The following is a 19,371-nucleotide window of genomic DNA, read 5'->3' as shown; positions in this document are numbered from 1 at the left end:
GAAAAATAAAAAATAAAAAATATATATTTATTTATGGGAAAGATGGATATTCAAAATATACTTTTAAATAGTAAAAAATTGACACGCGGCACCCGTATTGACCGTTCTGCTAGACAACATTGGGATGGGTGCGGGGAAAGGTATTGCCGTCGGCATCGCATCTCACGGTTCAGTTGCAAGTTGGTGGGTAGCGTGCCCCTGTCTCAGTCGCAGGGCCACTCACATGACTTACAATCTATGGACGTGACGGTTTGGCTCTTCTTTTGTCTGTGATTGCAATGGTAACCACCAAGCTTTTGTATACATGGAATTTGCCATGCACGTTTAACATGTCAGCTTTTTGAGGTTCGTCTGCATAGGACACTCGGATGAAGAAAATGAAACTTATCTAGTCTAAGTATGAAACTTGATATCTTTAGAAAGCTAATAATCCAAATTATTTCTTTATTTTATCTTCCAAGGTTCATCATGAATAATGCGCCTTCACACATTTTAAGTCCTACGGAGGTGATTTTTACACTATCAGTAAATTTTGGAGTTTCTTACCAGTTACCATGTTTCATCTGTTTCAAAGGCTCACTGAAAAGGACATACGTTAGCCAATGAATCGGCCTACTCAGAAATAACACGTTGGTAACCCCAAGGTCCCCAACACCAATATTCTCCTTTCACGAGCTACAGAACATTCTACAGCAGTAAGACATTTTGCTGTGGTGTACTTGCTAAAGCTAAAGTTTACGTTTTGTGAATTTCAGCATCCAGGAAGTAATTTAGAAACTCTCTAAGGGAGCATGATTCTCGTACTGACCTGAATGTCAGACTTTTAAGAGGGATTCATTTCAAACAACAACAATAACAAAAAAAAAAAAAAAATCAATTAAAGCTATGAAGAGATGAATAAATGGTAATTGCTTTACAAATTCAATGTCAGTGTGTCAGCCAGACTTTTCCCCAGCATTTTTGCATTCTGCAGCCTCTGCTATGCAACAAATGTAGTCCCAGTCAGTTCATCAAAATAAGTCTAGGAGCAGAAGGTTTCCTAAGAAATCTGTAGTAGTTTCAGTAACTAATGTGCTTCTGTAGTAGTTTCAGTAACTAATGTGCTTCCATTTGCTTCAACAGTTCAACCATACATATGTTCCAGGAGGTTTCCTAAGAAATCGCCACCAATGATGCAGGAAACAGGGTCTAACATCAGCAATATCAGTTTCAGATAGTTTTCAAGGTCATCCCATAGAGAATGATCGAAACTACTTAGAAATTGGCACAAGTCAATCCATTCTGACAAAGAAAAACCAGCTTTGGAATCAATACTTGTTCTGCAACCCTGCCATAAACCAATGTCAATGCACGTAGCCTACAGTTGTAGTATATGCGCATTAAACCAAACTAGTTAAAAGGCATGATGCAAGTGTGAATGCTGCAGAAACATGGATTGCTTAATAGCAGGAAAATTGCATTGGATGAGTGAGTCACATGAACAGTGATGGATCATGAGTCAAAAAAGTGGTTTGCAAAGTATAACCATGCTTGAAATCTGATATGTGCAAGCTTGTGCTTCCCTTCACGTGTTCTCTATTGCATGATACTATTAGACTACAGAAACTACCAACATTTTGTGTGTAAACAACATCCATGTGTGCACAGACTTGCAATCAGCATTTGCTGAATGTGAAAGCCATGCTAGAACCTAGGTACATCTTTATTGGTGTATCAAGCATGATCCATTTCCGGTTTTCCAGATTATCGGACTCAAAAGTATGGTTTCAATACAACATCAACATTCCAATGATTTCATATTTATACAGGAACCATAACATATGCCCACATGAATCATAAATATTTTAAATATCAATTTGTAACTTTAGTATGGGACCATATATATTCAGTGGATAAATCCTACTTTATGTTATACAACTTGAATTCAAATGCAGATCTTAACAAATTTCGGTGGAATGCTCCCTCACACAACGTGTCAAAACACCTACATGCCTGGTATACCACACAAATATCAGGATTGTTCTATCTTGCAAGAGAGAGAGAGAGAGAGAGAGAGAGACCTTTGAAATACTCTATAGACGAACATAACCACCTCCTTGAAACCCGCCACCAAGAAGTCCTCTCCTTGAGAAGGATCTCCAGTTCATAGACAAGCTCCTTCTGAATGTTCTCTGCCGACTCCAAGAAGCGATGCGTGAATAGAGATATGGAGTAGTGAAGCACAAAAGTAACAGCATAACTAATGCAAGGCAGAGCAACAAAACATTGCGAAACCCATCTTTTATATTGGGGTCTTTCTGCGGCGTCCATGGTACCCCTCCAACATTCATCCCAAAGACTACAAATGCATCAAAAAGAAAAACCAAAATGCTGGCTCATTTTAGTGTACTTAAAAGATTTAAGTTAATGCTAGTACCATATTCTTGGATATAATACCATACCTCCAGTAACCACTGATAAAGGAAGAAATATAAGTGAGAGAAAAGAAAGATAATAAAGCTTTCGGTTGATTTGTTCAGCTTGCCAACTATCAAGGCCTGCCTGAAGAGCCGTAACACGATTAGTTATAAAACCCACGTTTTCTTTTAGCCTCCTGAGTCTGCCAATCAGTTCTTCAAGGGCACTAACATCTTCGCTAGCAAACCAACTTTTTGTAGCACACTTCTCTCTCACACGAGGAAAAACTTGTTCTCCATGAGCAATTACCTAATCCAATCATAGCACACATTAATATTCAAAGAAAAGTTAGGCTAGAACAAACAAAACTGATGAATACCTGTAGTAGACGCTGCAAATTTAAGTGCATTTTAGGAAATCTTCTGTCATCCAACATCTGTTTCTTCAGCGCAAAGCTGCCTGCATAGATGTAGACAACTTATGAGTTAAAAAGAGTACCGTTAACATAACTTAGAAAGATGTCAATCAAGAGAAATGACTCCAGCAGCTTCTATCCTGCATCACTTTCTTTCCATTGAAGAATGATTCTATAGCTTCTTATGCTAGGGATTCATGTAGCCTTATTCATATGCTACAGTCATTCTGATTGTATTTAATTAACAGCCGATCTGAGTATGATTCATAGGTTTCGCAACTATGGCAGACTGAGAAACCTGGATGAACATGTTTTAGGAAGAAAAAAATAAAGTTTGAGCGATTGTTGACAACTGATCTTCACTCTTGATGTTTTAGAGAGACACCATGGCTCAAGAACAAACTAAAAGCAATGCCCAGCTAAGATCGATACATGAAGTAAAATTATAGAGACATGTCATTGTTACATGGTTAGCCTTAAGCTCTCTGAGAACATAAGCAAGGACCCTGCTCCGCAATCCAGCAGCTAGATCCGCAATAAGGATTGTACAAGGAAGATGACCACTAGTAGAAAGAAAAAGATTTGGCAGCACATAACAAAAATAAGATACTCCAACTTATGCACTCTACAGCGTGCTCCATGAAATAGCCATTCTTAGGTGGTTAGCACCATTGGCAAGTATGCCCCTTATACAGATTGTGAAGATGCGATATTGGAAACCATTCAACTGATTAATTTATCCCAACCTTATAAGCAAGTAATCTGGGGCATTTGTAATAGACAAAACAATTCCTTCCACGAACTACTAGCCTCCACAGGCCACACTAACACCGAACTGAAACTGATGACCTTCATTCCAGAAAGGCATGTGCTAAGAAAGCATCTGGTGTGCTAATGCCTCTGGGATAGCCTAATGCAAGAATGGACGTTCAAAAATGCCTTCAGAATTTAGTGGCTCAAGATAGAAAGAATAAGTCACAACAAGAGCTAGATGGTGAGTGGTGAAAAGGTAGGATGTAGTAGTTTTCTTGACTGCTGACATGCTGGGAAGGATTTTGAAAAACCATGAGAGGTGCCCATGCAAGAAAACATCTTTCTTATGGAAACATGATTATAGCAAGAGCTCTTTTCCAATCTCTGACATGGATTTGGAAGGCCAACCTAAAGATAACCAAGAAAAGGATGATGAATTTGCTGCCACATTAGGGAACTAATTTCACATTAGGATCTCGTGAACAAAAATTTAAACATATGAGAAAACCAGATTTACAAGGTAATAAGAAAAACCAATATAACTAAGCTGAGAAAGTTTTATTTGGGACAGAATTAATACACCAGACCCATCTGAGCTCTTAGACAACCAGACCGAACTAACAACCAACAAAAAGTATTAAACACTATGGAGGAATTACGTTTACTGAGTAATAAAAAGCAATCAATGCATTAAAATAAGAGAAACTTGTTTTAGATTCTGCAGCGCTAAGGGACAGCTAAACTCAACCAAAAACAAGAGATCAACCTACGCCTTTACGGAAGCCAAAAGTAACATGTTCAATAAGAGACAACAACAAGATCTGCTTGAAATTCTAATATGACGAGAAGAAATTCACCTTTATCCAATTCGAGCTCCACCGCATCCAACTCCAATTCGAGCGTAGTCACTATATCCTGCAACTGATCCATGTGGGTGTCAACAATATGAACAATAAGGTTCGAGACCGACCTGGGAACCGGATTATCTGCCTCCTCGGAGTGGTTCATTGTCAACAGAAACTCGAGCACATGCTCCTTGATCACTGTTACACTGGATTCTGATTCGAGCCTGCTTTCAGGGACCACAGTAAGGTTCGATCTTCCCTTTATCTCATCATAAATGGAATTGGGATTCTCCACCCTAGGAATCTCATAGAGGAGGGACTTCTCCATCCGTTTGAATCCCAATCTAGGGACACGGCCAAGAGAAACAGTAATGACACAATTCTCCGTCACCCTTGCTGCTAGCCGGTGTGTGAACTTGCTGGTGGCAGGGCCGGCAGAATTAACACGAAAAACCAGCGCGCCGTCGACGTATCCGCAGAAGGGTCCATTACTAACCAATGCAAGGATGTCTTGGAGTTTCAGAGGCGGGCAGAACACGTCGATCAGATATTGTGCGGACAATGCAAGCTTCTGGTTTCCCTTGGGGAGCTCCACATGATACCAACAAAACTCCTTGCCATAACCTTCTGAAAGATCCCATTCCTTGGTGAAGCAATTGCCCAAACCATCGAAATGGTAGGCCTTCTGCCTCACTGCTCCAGGGAAGCTTGTGTGATGGATGCGCGCTTCTCTAACAGGGGACGAGGCACGAGAAGCCTCCATCTCCACCTCCTCCGCATCCCCATTCCTGACGAGCTCCATGGCCGGAAAGAAACTCCAGGTCCTGAGAGGGACAATATCTCAAATGTTGTTTTCTCTTTGATCTAAGCGAAATATCTACTCACAACACATTATTTGACAAAGATCCGGTGCTCGTTTACTCTAATTCAATCGGTGAATAGACAATCTTGCACACCTAAAATCGACCTTCTAGCGCCACCAACGCCAAAACTTTCTGTAATTCCAGGACACCAACCTGCAAATCTTCTGATGAGGAAATAAACAGCACTCAGCCACCAACTTTTAGCATCTCCGAAATCAAAAAATCTCATATAAATCCGAGATGCCAATCCCGAAATTTCCCTCCGTTAATTGGATAACAAAAAACCCATGTCTAATGGGTCAAAAACAACTACGCCCACCATTCAACGAACCGCAAAAGTCATGTTATTCACTCGTTCCAGAGGCTAAGAGCACAAGGATGCTTCTCTCCTTCTCAGGTATGGAAGAGGGGAGGCGTGGAATCATTCAACCTCATATAAGCGTCTAAATGTTGATTTAGAAATCGATGGAGGCTGAGAGATTTAATAAATAAAAGATGAGACAACGACATAAAAAAAAAAAGCCTCCGATCGACGTGAAGACTCTGAATTTTGTATTCTTCCGTTCCCATCCGGGGATGCGCGCCAACTCTGCATCTGCACCGCTGTTTCCTCGCTATTTCATGAATGGAATTCCGGAACGAGTCATGTTCATCCTCAACTGCTCTTTTGGTAAAGAAGGTTCGTTGGATGACTCAATGGTGATGTCTCCCAGCTGTTGGTAAAAGCGAAACGGATGGGCTTTTTTATCTGTTCAATAAAATCCCGTCGTTCGGATAAATGAATCAGCGGCCCTTGCGGAAGTTTCCACTTTCCACCTTCTCTTTCCATTTCTAATCGTTCGTCAAAAAGAGACACCGTTAAAATCTATTTTACAGGTCGACATTTTTTTTATAGTCCTATGTTTCACTATCCTTGAAAACCATTACATATTTCATTTTTATTACTTTTTTAACGAGCTTTCTGAATGTCGTTATTTTTCTCTTATATTTTTATGTTTCTGACATCTTCTATTGTTTCGATTCGAAAAATTTCTCTCATTTCTGATTTTTTGACTGTTGAAAAATGATCCCATTGAAAAACTCATTTTGACTAAGTTGGTCCAAGCTCAAAGGTCACAAATCTCTCTCTTTCTTTCTAATGTCGTTGGAAAGGCAAATCTGTTTGCTGTAAGTTTTTGTATAGCATTATTTTTCATGTCTCCTTTGCTTCAGCGCAATGTCTCATTAAGTAAAAGCAACACAAGTTGAGACCCATTTTCTCAGTTCAGACTATTACCTTTTTAGATGTAAGACAAGCATTAGGATAAGTAGAAAGGGAGCCATGAGGGACCTACCCACTTATAAAATTATCGGATTGAGCATGTCATATTAGGCTTTCAAATGTATCCGATCTGATATAAAGATTTCATCAATCCTTTCCTGTACTGAATAATACGATTTGATGTCATCTCTAACTCTGATGTAGCTAGTCCTCAGCATCCGGAGTTATCCCAGATCATATGATATCCCGGTTCATATTCCAAAAGCCTCGAACAATCTTTACCTTCTATTTTGGTGCCGAATACTTGATGCCCAGAGGCTGTCCCAGAACTACATAGCCATGGATTTATATATTTCAAACGAAATCATCATCACCCTGCTGGATACTTATCGATAGGAGTAGGAGCATTAATTATGTGCTCTTGAATAGGCCTCACCACTTGGTATGAAGTTGGAATATGTCTAGATCTCTTTGAAAGCAATGCTAAGAATAACCAGATCTGCTTTCTTTCATTCTGACTTGGTGAAAGAAAGAAAATGAGCGCAAGTATCAGGTAGACTTCTTCTTTCCGTGTTAAATATCCAAGTACTGAAAAGGAATTTGGAATTTGGACGCAAGGATAGGAAAATCAAATAAAAAGATCAGATGAAAAACTAATGCCCAAAAACTTATTGAGTAGCCAAAATCATCCAGCCATCCGTCGGTCCGTCCATCCTTATCCTTCACACACACAGCCCAATGTCCATAGGAATGATTCAAATGGATGGATGGTTAGAGGAATTCATAACTATATATATATATATATATATGTGTGTGTGACCAATTGTCGAGTGTTGCTAGGTAGATTTTTTTTTTTTTAAATCCGCCGTGAAAATCCAAAAAGCCACTACGAGCCAACAAAAACCGTTCTAAATACACTTATTGCAAAGGTTTTGAGTAACAGAGTTTAGAAAAGGCATCGGTGTCACCACTCGCAGACACCATATTTCAATTTCTCTATGTATGTAGAGTATTCAGATTACTATGGCTAAGTTTGGCTTATCAATCCTACAGTCACCTACACATCTGTCTCGATGTAATTACATTGGTTGCGTGTGATAACACCTACTCAGTAAAATACGTGGGGTTATTAGTGGAAGGATAGTGGGGATCCACTTTCTCTTTCTTCTTTTATATATATATATATATATATATATATATATATAAAAGAAAATTGAATGTTTACCTCAGTTCGATCTATCTTGATTCATCATGATGGACTGTTAAAAGAAAAACAATGAGAAAAATGTGGTGAATATTTTAGTCACTTAGTATTACTTCTCATATTTTTTTTTCATGTTTTTTTTCTCAATCATCTATCCACATTGATTAGATGGTTATGTGACTCTAGATATCAAAGTCACTGTTCACTCAATTACACACATATATATATATATATATATATATATATATATATATATATATATATATATATATATATTATAAGTTATGTGTGATGGCCTGTGGTCCTTGTTTTCTTTTTTTTTTTCTTTTGAAACGCGCATAGGAGGGGGACAGCCCAACGCCCCTGCCCTCAGCGATGTAAGTCAAGGTTCACATTATATATATATATATATATATATATATATATATATATATATATATATATATAGAGAGAGAGAGAGAGAGAGAGAGAGAGAATCCATGACTTCGTTTTATGAAAAAGGCTGACCATGAACAAGAAAGAACTTACATAATTATATACAACTGAGATAGCATTTTGTCTGCCTGCTACGTCACTTTTCTATTTAAGTAGTGACGGTAAGATTCATTATATATAAATTGAGATGCAAAAAGAGTAAACCCTGGCTTAACCACTTGTTAAGGCTATAATGTAGAAGTTTCTTGGAAGAATGGTTGCTGCCTTATCACTATACAGCAGCAAATTCACACTTTCCCTTGCCCTATCGTGTGATAATTTTCATTAAGACCTTACAGAACAACCTTTGAAGGGCCTTTCATGGCTAAGCGAATTCCTTGGAGTAGTTTTTGCTAAAATTTCGTCACCTGCTGTAGGTTTGCACAAAATGCAGATTTTATTTGTTAAAGCAGTAAGCTTTGGCTCTCTTTCTTCAAAGTTTAATACCTGCAACATGTATTTCATACTACTGCGAGTTTTTTTTTTTTACTGTCATGTAGTTAGAAAAGACCAATTTCATAAAGTGTGAGTTCTGAAAATTTTATTTTTAAACTCATCATTTAAGTTATATTCTCCAAATTAACCATTGAATTAGATCACCTGTTCGATACTATAGGAATCAATATCATTATTATAAATGAAAACTTGAAAGATGAACAGATAGACCATCCATTCAAGGCCTCAAAAAATATGACTTATACATATGAAAGAACTTATGTTCTATTCCTAAGTGTCGAATATAAAGGCCACATTCATATAGTTTGTAAAATACAACCCAAAAATATGAGTTTCAATTAGGAAGCTTCAACGATTAAGATTAGTGGATGTTTCCTTCGAACTTCTTACAGTTACTGAACCATGATCAAAATATTAATATGAAATATGACTTATACATATGAAAGAACTTATGTTCTATTCCTAAGTGTCGAATATAAAGGCCACATTCATATAGTTTGTAAAATACAACCCAAAAATATGAGTTTCAATTAGGAAGCTTCAACGATTAAGATTAGTGGATGTTTCCTTCGAACTTCTTACAGTTACTGAACCATGATCAAAATATTAATATGGCACTACTATTTTTTTTTTTTAACTTTGAAAATTTGCAAGAACTACGGTCTACTGGTGCAAAAGACAGAGACCAGTTGGCGGCACCACACAAAAGGGCATCAACTATTTCGTGCTGACCATCTTCCAAACTAATATAATGATTGTGTCTTTAAAAAGGCAGTCAAACCGATTTGTGCGGGTTATTGTCTTCACCGGGGAGGAGTCTTCAAGGCATCACTTGCGGATGGAGTCCCACCACTGAGTAGAAACTGCGAAACCCAGGAGTCATGCCCAAATCACTCCAGCGGAAACACTGGGAAGGAAGGAAGCCGATCTTCTTCTCCTTCTAAGTTAGTTTTCCCGCTGGGGCACATCTCAAGGGAAACTGAGAGGTTCTTTGAAGAATGAACGCCTCAGAATTGGCAAAGGTGAGTCCCCATTGTTTCCCTTAATAGATGCAGTTCCTTTTTTCCGCGTTTCATTTTTCATTGTTTTTCGGGTTTTTCTTTTTGTTGATGTTCTCCTTTTGTGATCAATTTTGTCTCTGCTTCTCTTGCTGGTCTTCTGCTAATTTGCTTCTGCTTCGACTGATTTCGATTTTGGGGTACTTCGTGTGGATCTTCTTGTGGATTTTTTAGTAGAATGGAAATTTCGTTTATGGGTGTTTCTCTAACTTGGTTTTTACGGATCCGAAGGACGATTGAAGAGCGTGACTTGGTTGGGTCGATAGGAAGGGAGAGATGGCTAGAGCTGGGGGGATAACTAATGCCGTTAATGTGGGCATAGCAGTCCAGGCTGATTGGGAAAACAGGGAGTTCATTTCTAATATGTCCCTCAATGTTCGTCGGCTCTTCGAATTTCTTATCCAGTTTGGTGAGTATGATCTTTCTTCTCCCGTTTGTTGTGTAACGGATTATAGTACATATTTGATATTATCTTCTCCTTCTCTGGTTTTGGTGCTTTCACGTCTCTTCTTACAATGGCTTCACCAGGAACTTTGCTTGTTATTTTTTTTTTTCAACAAGAATTTCTGGTTTATATGCACTCAAGGGACGCTTACAGCGATTATTCTGGATTCATCAAGTTGTAGATTTTTTACTCTTTAATCTCTTTGTCTGAGTGCTTCCATTTATGAAATATGCATATGCAGTCTGTCCTTCGCATCTTAAAAATGTTGGAAAATGTAGGGGACATTCAAAGAACCAGTGGATCACCCATTTTATCCCTATCTGAACTCGACCTTCTTGCTTTATAAGCTTCTTCATACTTTGGTTTGTTCGTTCCCTCCATTGCTTGAGTTGCCAAACCAATGTTTTATTTCCTTCCTCATTTATAGCCTTGGAAAACAATGATTCATATGCTAAACCTGAAAAAGGAAGAAGAAGCGAGATGGAATAGATGCGTAAACTCATGTTCGAGTCAACCTTTTTGCCGTGTGGCACGTGATAGCGTAAACAGAAAACGAACATGGCACATGATAGCATAAACAGAAAACGAACATAGTTCTCACATGAAAGAACTGAATTTGTGTAGTCAAGCTAAGGCTACCATTAATGTTTAGGATCAAGTGTGCTATCGCTGCATCTGAGCAATGTTTAGGGTACTTAGGAATGAGTGAGAAAATACAGAATGTTCTAGTTTGATGCAGCTAGGACTAGCGACAAAAATTTTTGACAGGCGACAAATATTTGAAATAATTTCGTGCAGACAGAGATCTTTGCTAGCACATAATTTCATAGTCATACTTATACTAACATGGAATAGTATTGTGTTTAAGGACTTCAATTCTTTTGGAGTCCAGTGAGAAGAAGGTGCAAAAGAATGCAATCCATGAATACTACAGCATTTACTGCCCCAGGTGCTGGGGGTGGATAATGGTGTGGTGCTAGGTCAAGCGTTAGGTAACTCTCAGTAATAATTCATCAGTGCAGATTCATGTGTAGAACATTCTCAGTTACGTATATCCATAGTATTAATCCTGTAATCGATTGAACCAATTAGTTCTGGATTGCATTATCATTTTCTGGAGACATGAATAGCAGGACTAGAATAGCTCCGAATAATCCTACATCTAATATGATTGTGCATTTTGCTACAGTTATAAACTTGTAATCCTAAAACAGATGCAGATGTCCTATCATCGATTAGTATTTTGTAAACCTCTAGTTAATTGAGCTTTTCCTTGAAGACCTAAATAATTTTATGGTTGAACAGAATCTTTGATGTTCACAAACAATAGATAAACATTATTTAGAACTTAGAAGTAACCACTAAAGTAAATATGTATGCATCATTTTAATATCTCAAATAGCTCTCGGTTGTGTTTCTTGTCTGATGGTTTGACATGTTTGAGTGATTGAATTGGCGTAAAAAAACCACCTACCTTCTGAAAGTGAGGATATTTTATTTTAATTTTCCTTTCCATGCTGAGGAGTTAACATGCATTTGGGCATTACAAAATTTTTGTGCTTCTCACAGACGAGTCATCGGTCAATGATGAAATTTAATTAGTTCATGTCATTTAGTACAGGTGCATTATCATTTTCAGTTTGAACAAACGCCTCTTGCCTTCTCATCGCTCCCCCTTGCTACCAGCTCTTGAACCTCAGACCTAGTGATTGCCTGCTCATCCTCACAACGACCAGCTTTTTCTTCTAATCATCAACTTATTGTTTTTCAGAGGCAACAACAAAGAGCAAATTGGCAGCCCTGAATGAGAAGCTTGATGTACTTGAACGGCGTCTTGAAGTGCTTGAGGTCCAAGTGAGCACAGCTTCAGCCAATCCATCTGTTTTCAGCTAATGCATTTAAGATCCCCCATGTCATGATATGGTCACAACCCCTTTGCACTCCAAAAGCCAAAAAGGAAAATGCAGTTTCCCTGTGCCTAGCTTCAGGATTGCATTAACAAAATGTTTGAACGCTTTGAGTACCATGTGTACCTATTTTGATGTTCTGGATAAGTGTTTGAACAGATAGAACACCATGTGTACTTATTATAGATATAGAAGTTCGTATCTGGTTATCTTTTCTTCTTATTCATGAAGTTATTTTGTTCTTCAATATCATGATGAAATAGGGGTTCAATTTATTTCTCCTGATTAAAGGCATCTTTTTTTTTTTTTTTGTCTATCTTTGGATGACCTGAACTAGTGCTTGAGGTACTCGCTCGCGAGTAAGTGCACCTAAAGCATGAAATTAAGATATATTTGAACTTGAGATTTTCAAGTTTAAGGAGGTGAAGATTAACTGCTCCAGTTGCTTCTCTTCGTGGTACTAGTAGGAACCTAGAACGGTTTCATGATTTTTTTTATTTTTGATCGAACAACTTAATTTTGCTGGCTATTCTGTTTAGATCTGCCTGGTGATGACTTGACTTAAAATTTTTCAAGCAAGAATCCGATGATTCGTTGAAGTTCAGTTTCCAAAATCTTTTGCATCAGCATCGTCGATTAGCAATGGCTCCTACGACTCGGTTTGCAACCATGTTTCCTTAGAAGATGCTGTCAATATCGGTATTGGACCCTGTTGTTTAGGGAACAGTATGAATTGGCCCACATTAGCTTATATTGATTGGCACTGATTGCTTCTCTTAAAATTGATCTTTTGCTAAACAAATTCGAAGATTAGATATTTGTAACTATTTCGTTCGAAAATAAGATTATGTGTGCTCAATTAATTGAAGGATATTCGCTCCGTGCACAGACCATTTTAGCCGTTGGTGAATGAAATTACGGAAACGAGTCGGAGAACATGCGATATTCTACAACTCGCCAGTGCCTTGTTGGCTTCCAGCCTGGTGTTGCTTCGAGTGCTTAAGATGCAAAATAGAGTGGCACAAGGTCAAATAAACATGAATGCTTGCTTTTAAGTTAACTGCACCACGTAACAGCCGGAATGTGTTTAAACTGCATCCGAGCCGTTTGCGGGGGTTCGGTGCTTAACTTCACCAACAGGAAGAAACGCTCCTATAATCAAGCGCCGATTTTTGAGAAGGTATGAAGGGGAAAGTCGTGAAAAGCGTGAGCATGCCCTCTAAGCTTTTGCCTGACGTTGTCCCTCCCAATCCCACCCCCGCCACCCTGCACTTTCCATGCTCTCCCCTCAAAAGCCATGGTTGAAGGTTTATCTTAGACCTCCTCCTCAGACTAGTCTGGCCTATCGAGGACGCTCCCCAACCAAAGATTCGAAGAACAATTTAGAGAGAATTATTGAACAACCTTAAGATGATGATACGGATTCAATAAAAGATTGTGGGTAACGATTCAGATAAATATAGGATCCACCACCAAAAGGGAAAAGCATGCACCGCCAAAACCAGGAAACGATCCATGGCAGGGACCCTCTTCAACCATTAATAGTCAAACATCTGTCAACCCGCGCATCGTCCATCTAATTGACACAACCGAGAGTGTCCCCAGCTATAAAGCTTTACCACTTTCAGCTAAAGAGGGTCTTGAGCCTAACCCCCTGGAAGTAAAATGTTCAAAATGGGAAAGCTCCACTTATAACCTCGTCTGTAGAACGCCAAAATGCCAACAAATGAGATGAATTCCTTTACGTGATATGATAAAGGCACAATATCTCCTCTAACTCAAAGCAGCAGCGAGAAAACAGCTATCAAATGCGAACTTCTTTAGAAATTGAAAATGAATTTGGTTATTCAAGTGGACAAGTTCTAAAATTCGCAGAAAGTGTTAATCTGCTTGACGGCAAACTTGGCCTGTTTCATTGCTTTCGTCAAGCACCACGTAATGTAAAAAAGGATCATTATTCTAATTCTCAAAGGGGTATGCTATCCCTATCAAACAGATTTTTCGGGCCTACGGCTCATAACAGCCTTTCCCTACAGAAATACATACAAAATTGCACTGCGAGTCTAGAAACAAGGGGCATTTCGTACTTAAAAATAGATGGAACAACGTCTCAGACCCTAAGCTTGAAGCAGTATGGACAAAAATCATCAACTTACTTCTTGACCTCCTCATATTCTGCCTCTTGTGCATGATCGCCCTGAGCGCCACCAGAAGCAGCACCACTAGATCCACCCGTGTTCATGTGCTGGCCAATCTTAGAGACAGCCTTGTTTGCAGCATCAAGTTTTGCCTTTATATCATCGACATTCTCACCAGCCATAGATTTCCTTAGATCAGCTACTGCAGATTCTATCTCAGATACAACTTCTGCAGGAATCTTGTCTTTGTATTCACTCACACTCTTCTCAATACTGTATATTGCAGTGTCAGCACTGTTCCGTACATCAATCAAAGCTTTTCTCTCCTGATCCTTTTGTGAATGCAACTCTGCTTCCTTGACCATTTTCTCAATCTCGTCTTCTGAGAGGCCTCCTGAGGACCGGATTGTAATGGCCTGCTCCTTTCCAGTAGCCTTGTCCTTTGCAGAAACAGTGACAATCCCATTGGCATCAATGTCAAATGTAACCTCAATCTGGGGCATGCCTCTGGGTGCTGGAGGAATTCCTACAAGCTCAAATTCACCCAAGAGCTTGTTGTCTGCAGCCATTTCACGCTCTCCTTGCAATACCCGCACACCTACCTGAGTCTGGTTGTCTGCAGCGGTGGAGAAGACCTAATAATAAAAGTGCAGATGCATTAGAAACCAACTCTCAGCATACCGAAGCAGAATTATTGACTCACAGGGAGTATGGTTATAATTTTAACATCAAACAGCACTTAGCAAGTTTATGTCATAACCTAGCTACATTATCTAGTGAAACAAAGATATGATGCAGTTCAGCAGGTGTTCGTGAAAAAAAAAACCTAAAAACAAAACAAAAAGGTATGATGCAGTTGAGACACTGCCACTATTTTGGCAATGTGGGAAACAGCTGCAAATAGTAAGTCATCACAAACTCGGTTGAATTACCCTCTTACAAAAGGCTATACCTTCTCGCAGAATTACCCTTAACGACATAAAATGAATGCAAAATCTGTCTTGTTCCATTCCCTACCATATTCATATGAATGTGTGATCTATGAAGTCAAGGTGGTGGTGTCTATATTACCTGACTCTTCTTTGTTGGAATGGTGGTGTTTCTGTTGATCAACCTTGTGAAAATACCACCAAGGGTCTCAATACCAAGTGACAGTGGAGTAACATCCAAGAGAAGCAACTCCTTCACATCACCACGAAGTATGCCTCCCTGAATTGCAGCACCCATTGCCACTGCCTCATCAGGATTAACTCCTTTGCTTGGATTCTTGCCAAAGATCTCTGTGACAGTTTCTTGAACTTTTGGAACTCGTGTCATTCCACCAACCAGAAGAACTTCATCAACATCCTTAGTGGATATGCCCGCGTCCTTCAAGCAATTCTTGCAAGGATTTCTTGTTCGCTCAATTAGGTGATTGACCAAGGTCTCAAACTTAGACCTTGTCAGTGTGATATTCAAATGTTTTGCACCAGATGCATCTGCTGTAATGAATGGCAGATTGATCTCCGTTTGGGCCGTTGATGACAGCTCTATTTTTGCTTTCTCTGCTGCTTCTCGAAGCCTTTGCAAAGCCAATCTGTCTTTTGAAAGATCTATTGCCTCAGTTCTCTTGAACTCACTCACTAGGAACTCCAGCAATGCATTGTCAAAATCTTCCCCACCCAAAAAGGTGTCACCATTTGTTGCTTTGACCTGGAAAAAACGGACAACAATTAGCACAGCAAAATAATTATTAGCAGCTCCAAATTCCAGATAAGACACGATGATTAATCATAAAAAAGAAATACCTCAAATACACCATTGGAGATCTCCAGTATTGAGACATCAAACGTTCCACCACCTAGATCAAAGACAGCAATTAGGCCCTCCTTATTGTTTAATCCATAAGAAAGTGCAGCAGCTGTTGGCTCATTAATAATTCTCTGCACATCAAGTCCTGCAATCCTTCCTGCATCTTTTGTGGCCTGCCTTTGAGCATCATTGAAATAAGCAGGAACAGTGATCACAGCCTTGCTAACAGATTTGCCAAGGTATGACTCTGCAGTTTCCTTCATCTTTGTGAGAACAAAGGCACCAATTTGACTTGGTGAGTACTGCTGTCCATTTGCTTCAACCCATGCATCCCCATTGGGTGCCTTTACAATCTTGTAAGGAACCATCTTCATCTCTTTCTGAGTTTGCGGATCATCAAAACGTCTTCCTATAAGCCGCTTGGTTCCAAAGAGTGTATTTGTTGGATTAGTTACTGCTTGACGCTTAGCTGGAGTTCCCACAAGCAACTCTCCTTTCTGGTTGAAAGCAACAACCGATGGGGTAGTCCGTGCACCTTCAGAGTTTTCTATCACTTTTGCATTCTATATCAAATGCAAGAAAATTAGCATTTTCACAATTCACTTACTGATCAGAAAAAAATAATAACCATAACAACCTTGCCCTCCATAACTGCTACACAAGAATTAGTGGTACCCAGATCAATTCCAATGACATCATTTCCAGCAGGTTTTGAGCTGCAAAAAGACACGGTTTATGTTAGCAGGAATAAAGGAAAAGTTTCAAACGTTAAGGGCCCACAATGTCTGGTAGCTGATTCAATACCTGAAGGCTCTCATCCATCTGTGGTATGAAAAGGAACTTCCATATGAACTGCTTGAGCTGTTAACCTAAACAAGTAACACAGAAGAGCAGCAAGCAATCAAATTAATCCATACATTCCACTAAGCATTATTCTAAGAAAAGTCCTACTACGATCTGTTCCGAGTGCAAATCTCCTGGCTCATTTGAAAAGTATTGCATGCTGTTTAGGTACTAAGATACTCGTTGTAAAATGATCTTAACATTTGCATAGTCAAGATAGGTGCCCAAGGCCCCAAACAGTTGGAAAGAATCCCAGTAGCAGACATAGAGAAGATTCACAAGGAATGTTTCATAAAATTCAGGAAACAAGCATCAAATTTTATTAATAGACCACATGAAAAATAGGTATCAGCATGATCACACTAAAAACTATACTCTCATGGACATCAGATTTACAGAAAATGTAGAACAAAGGCAGGCAGGCAGGCAGGCACCAGTCTGACAGAGAACCTTTTTAACTTCTGTAGGATGTGATCTTCGTTTAAAGAAGAAACGCACCTGCTAAGACCAGCCTATCTCTAAGCTTCTGCAATTAGTTGTCTCTCTCTCTCTCTCTCCCCCTATATATATATATATATATATATATATATATATTATTTAAAGGACAAATAATTTTCTAGCGCATCTCTTTAAATTATGTTACATACCATTGTCAATCTTTTATCCTTCATCATGTTTCCTACTATAGATATTAGAAACAACTTTTTTTCCATTCTGAAAAGAAAAAAAAGACACTGGCACATTGATATGCTACCTGAGATGAGTTCCCGGACGAAGGAACCATTATGACATTATGTGGATTGAATTCAAATGTCACAAGGATGATGACATACATAAACAATAATATTCACAGCCATATGGGATGTTATACTGGAACTGAGATTTCTTTCTAATTCTTTCAGATATCCAGTTTCTTTCATCAAAGTCAACGGTTACTTAAAACTTAAGAAACATAGCCTCCATGTAAGCATGTCAGTCCTTTGTAAAGAGATAAAATAGCCCGTGTAGACTTGCAAATATCCTCGCCATAGAGTATGAGAAAGAAAACGACACTACTAAAGAACTTGAGGACTAGACCTGATGTATCTAAAATAAAGAAGTTAGCAGTGTTCCAGAAGTATTTTTGATGATGATGCATAAAGGAATAACAGGTCAAACTTTAAGAAATGTTGGGTAGAAGAATAAGGTGCATCAAGACGGAAATTCAGTATGTTAACGTAGATAACATAAAATTTGCACGCCCGAACGATTTAGTGCAGAAATAGTTTCTGTTGCATCAGAATCACTTATGTGCTATATCTACAGTCTTCATGCATGGTATTGCCGCTCCAACACCAGAAAGTGAACATCCTTAGGAGATGAGGATTTCCGATATAAGAGATCGAGGGATGGCTTTCATTTAGCTAATCCTGAAGCTTTCCCATTCACTTCTTTCTCACCAAGGCAAGGGCGGTGGGCTTATAGCACCACCGTCTCGCGGGATCCACACCCATGCGCTTGTTTCTGGCGGAGAATAAGTATTACTCTTGGAAATGCAGATACCCTCTAAGAGTGAAAATCCAAGAGCAACTGTGAGTAGTAAGCAAGGGAGAGCGAAGAACTTCACTTTTGATCTTACCAGACAGGGCTAGGATTGCTTGGAATTGGAAGGAAAGAAAGATTTTCTACCCTTAAGCATAATTGATCTCATGTTGTCTTGGTTACTTTCTTTTCCATACCATAGGCAAGACAAATAGTTTGTCACTTGATGATAAATTGCTTAGGTCATATCCCAGATGAAGTAGATCGGCTAGAACGACACAAAATAGACTAAAACCACCAACAACCAATAACCCCAAATTTAAAACCCGTATTGAAGCCAAACTAACACGAATTTCATCACCCTATCGCCGAACAAAGGATAACGAGAGCACTAATAACATATCAATCTCTTACCCACCGATTCCGGAGTTCAGCCTCATCCACAACTCGGATCACGGCAACTAATTCCAGCAGAGCAAATGAACCAAAATCCCAAAGCAGAAATACAAAAAAAAAAAAAAAAAGAAACCAAAAACCAGATGAAGTGCGGAAAAGAAGAAACCCAGCCGTAAAACGAAAAAAGATAGAGGCTTACGGAGCGGCAAAGGTAGCCGAGAGATGGAGAAGAACGAAGAGGGAGCGCACGCCTCCTTATCGCCCCAAGCATCGCAGAAGCCGCCATCGCCTTCTCGCGACTTCCCGCGGGAGCAGAGTAGCAGAACACGCAAGAGAGAGAGGGAGAGAGACTTTGCTTTTAGGTTTTTTGTTTGCCCTAGAAATGAGGTCGAACCAGTGCCAACACTTACAGTGGTCGCCTTTTATAGGAAAGTAAGCGTTCGCCACTCGTTTCGGGCTTCTTCGGTTGATGCGATTGGTGAGCTCAGGTTATCCCCAAACCCAGCGTAACCCCAGAGTGAGCGAGGTTTCTTAATAGCAGCCAAATCGTACTCTTAAATAGATCACAGAATCCTCGTCCTCCATCTTCCTCAAAAACGGTCGC

General features: G+C 39.2%; 3 protein-coding genes across 5 annotated transcripts; 1 reads left to right on the top strand and 2 right to left on the bottom strand.

Annotated features, from left to right (window-relative positions):
* Positions 1 to 877: 877 nt before the first annotated feature.
* Positions 878 to 6,018, bottom strand: LOC116261206 (uncharacterized). 3 transcript variants are annotated; one of them, XM_031639851.2, is made up of 6 exons: positions 5,367 to 6,018; positions 4,423 to 5,234; positions 2,777 to 2,856; positions 2,442 to 2,706; positions 2,061 to 2,338; positions 878 to 1,327 (listed from the first exon to the last, which is right to left on the bottom strand). In XM_031639851.2, exons 2-5 carry the CDS (start codon positions 5,210 to 5,212, stop codon positions 2,073 to 2,075), a joined length of 1,401 nt encoding a protein of 466 aa, XP_031495711.1. In that variant the 5' UTR covers positions 5,213 to 5,234; positions 5,367 to 6,018; the 3' UTR covers positions 878 to 1,327; positions 2,061 to 2,072. The 3 variants fall into 3 exon arrangements, with proteins under 3 accessions (XP_031495711.1, XP_031495714.1, XP_031495712.1); XM_031639854.2 differs by having other exon boundaries at positions 5,427 to 6,018; XM_031639852.2 differs by having other exon boundaries at positions 878 to 976; positions 4,423 to 6,018.
* A 3,432-nt stretch (positions 6,019 to 9,450) lies between these two features.
* LOC116260071 (protein BRICK 1) lies at positions 9,451 to 12,300 on the top strand. The gene is made up of 3 exons (XM_031638152.2): positions 9,451 to 9,690; positions 9,958 to 10,135; positions 11,943 to 12,300. The coding sequence occupies exons 2-3, from the start codon at positions 10,003 to 10,005 to the stop codon at positions 12,062 to 12,064; spliced, it is 255 nt and encodes an 84-aa protein (XP_031494012.1). The 5' UTR covers positions 9,451 to 9,690; positions 9,958 to 10,002; the 3' UTR covers positions 12,065 to 12,300.
* A 1,594-nt stretch (positions 12,301 to 13,894) lies between these two features.
* Positions 13,895 to 19,270, bottom strand: LOC116261193 (heat shock 70 kDa protein, mitochondrial). Its single transcript, XM_031639829.2, has 6 exons — positions 18,967 to 19,270; positions 16,812 to 16,876; positions 16,645 to 16,723; positions 16,004 to 16,570; positions 15,288 to 15,908; positions 13,895 to 14,851 (listed from the first exon to the last, which is right to left on the bottom strand). Exons 1-6 carry the CDS (start codon positions 19,051 to 19,053, stop codon positions 14,231 to 14,233), a joined length of 2,040 nt encoding a protein of 679 aa, XP_031495689.1. The 5' UTR covers positions 19,054 to 19,270; the 3' UTR covers positions 13,895 to 14,230.
* Positions 19,271 to 19,371: the final 101 nt, after the last annotated feature.

This window comes from Nymphaea colorata, chromosome 9 (assembly GCF_008831285.2).
Source record: "Nymphaea colorata isolate Beijing-Zhang1983 chromosome 9, ASM883128v2, whole genome shotgun sequence".
Classification (NCBI taxonomy): Eukaryota; Viridiplantae; Streptophyta; class Magnoliopsida; order Nymphaeales; family Nymphaeaceae; genus Nymphaea; species Nymphaea colorata.
The sequence above is the reverse complement of the archived record's forward strand: the minus strand, read 5'-3'. Positions and strand labels throughout refer to the sequence as shown.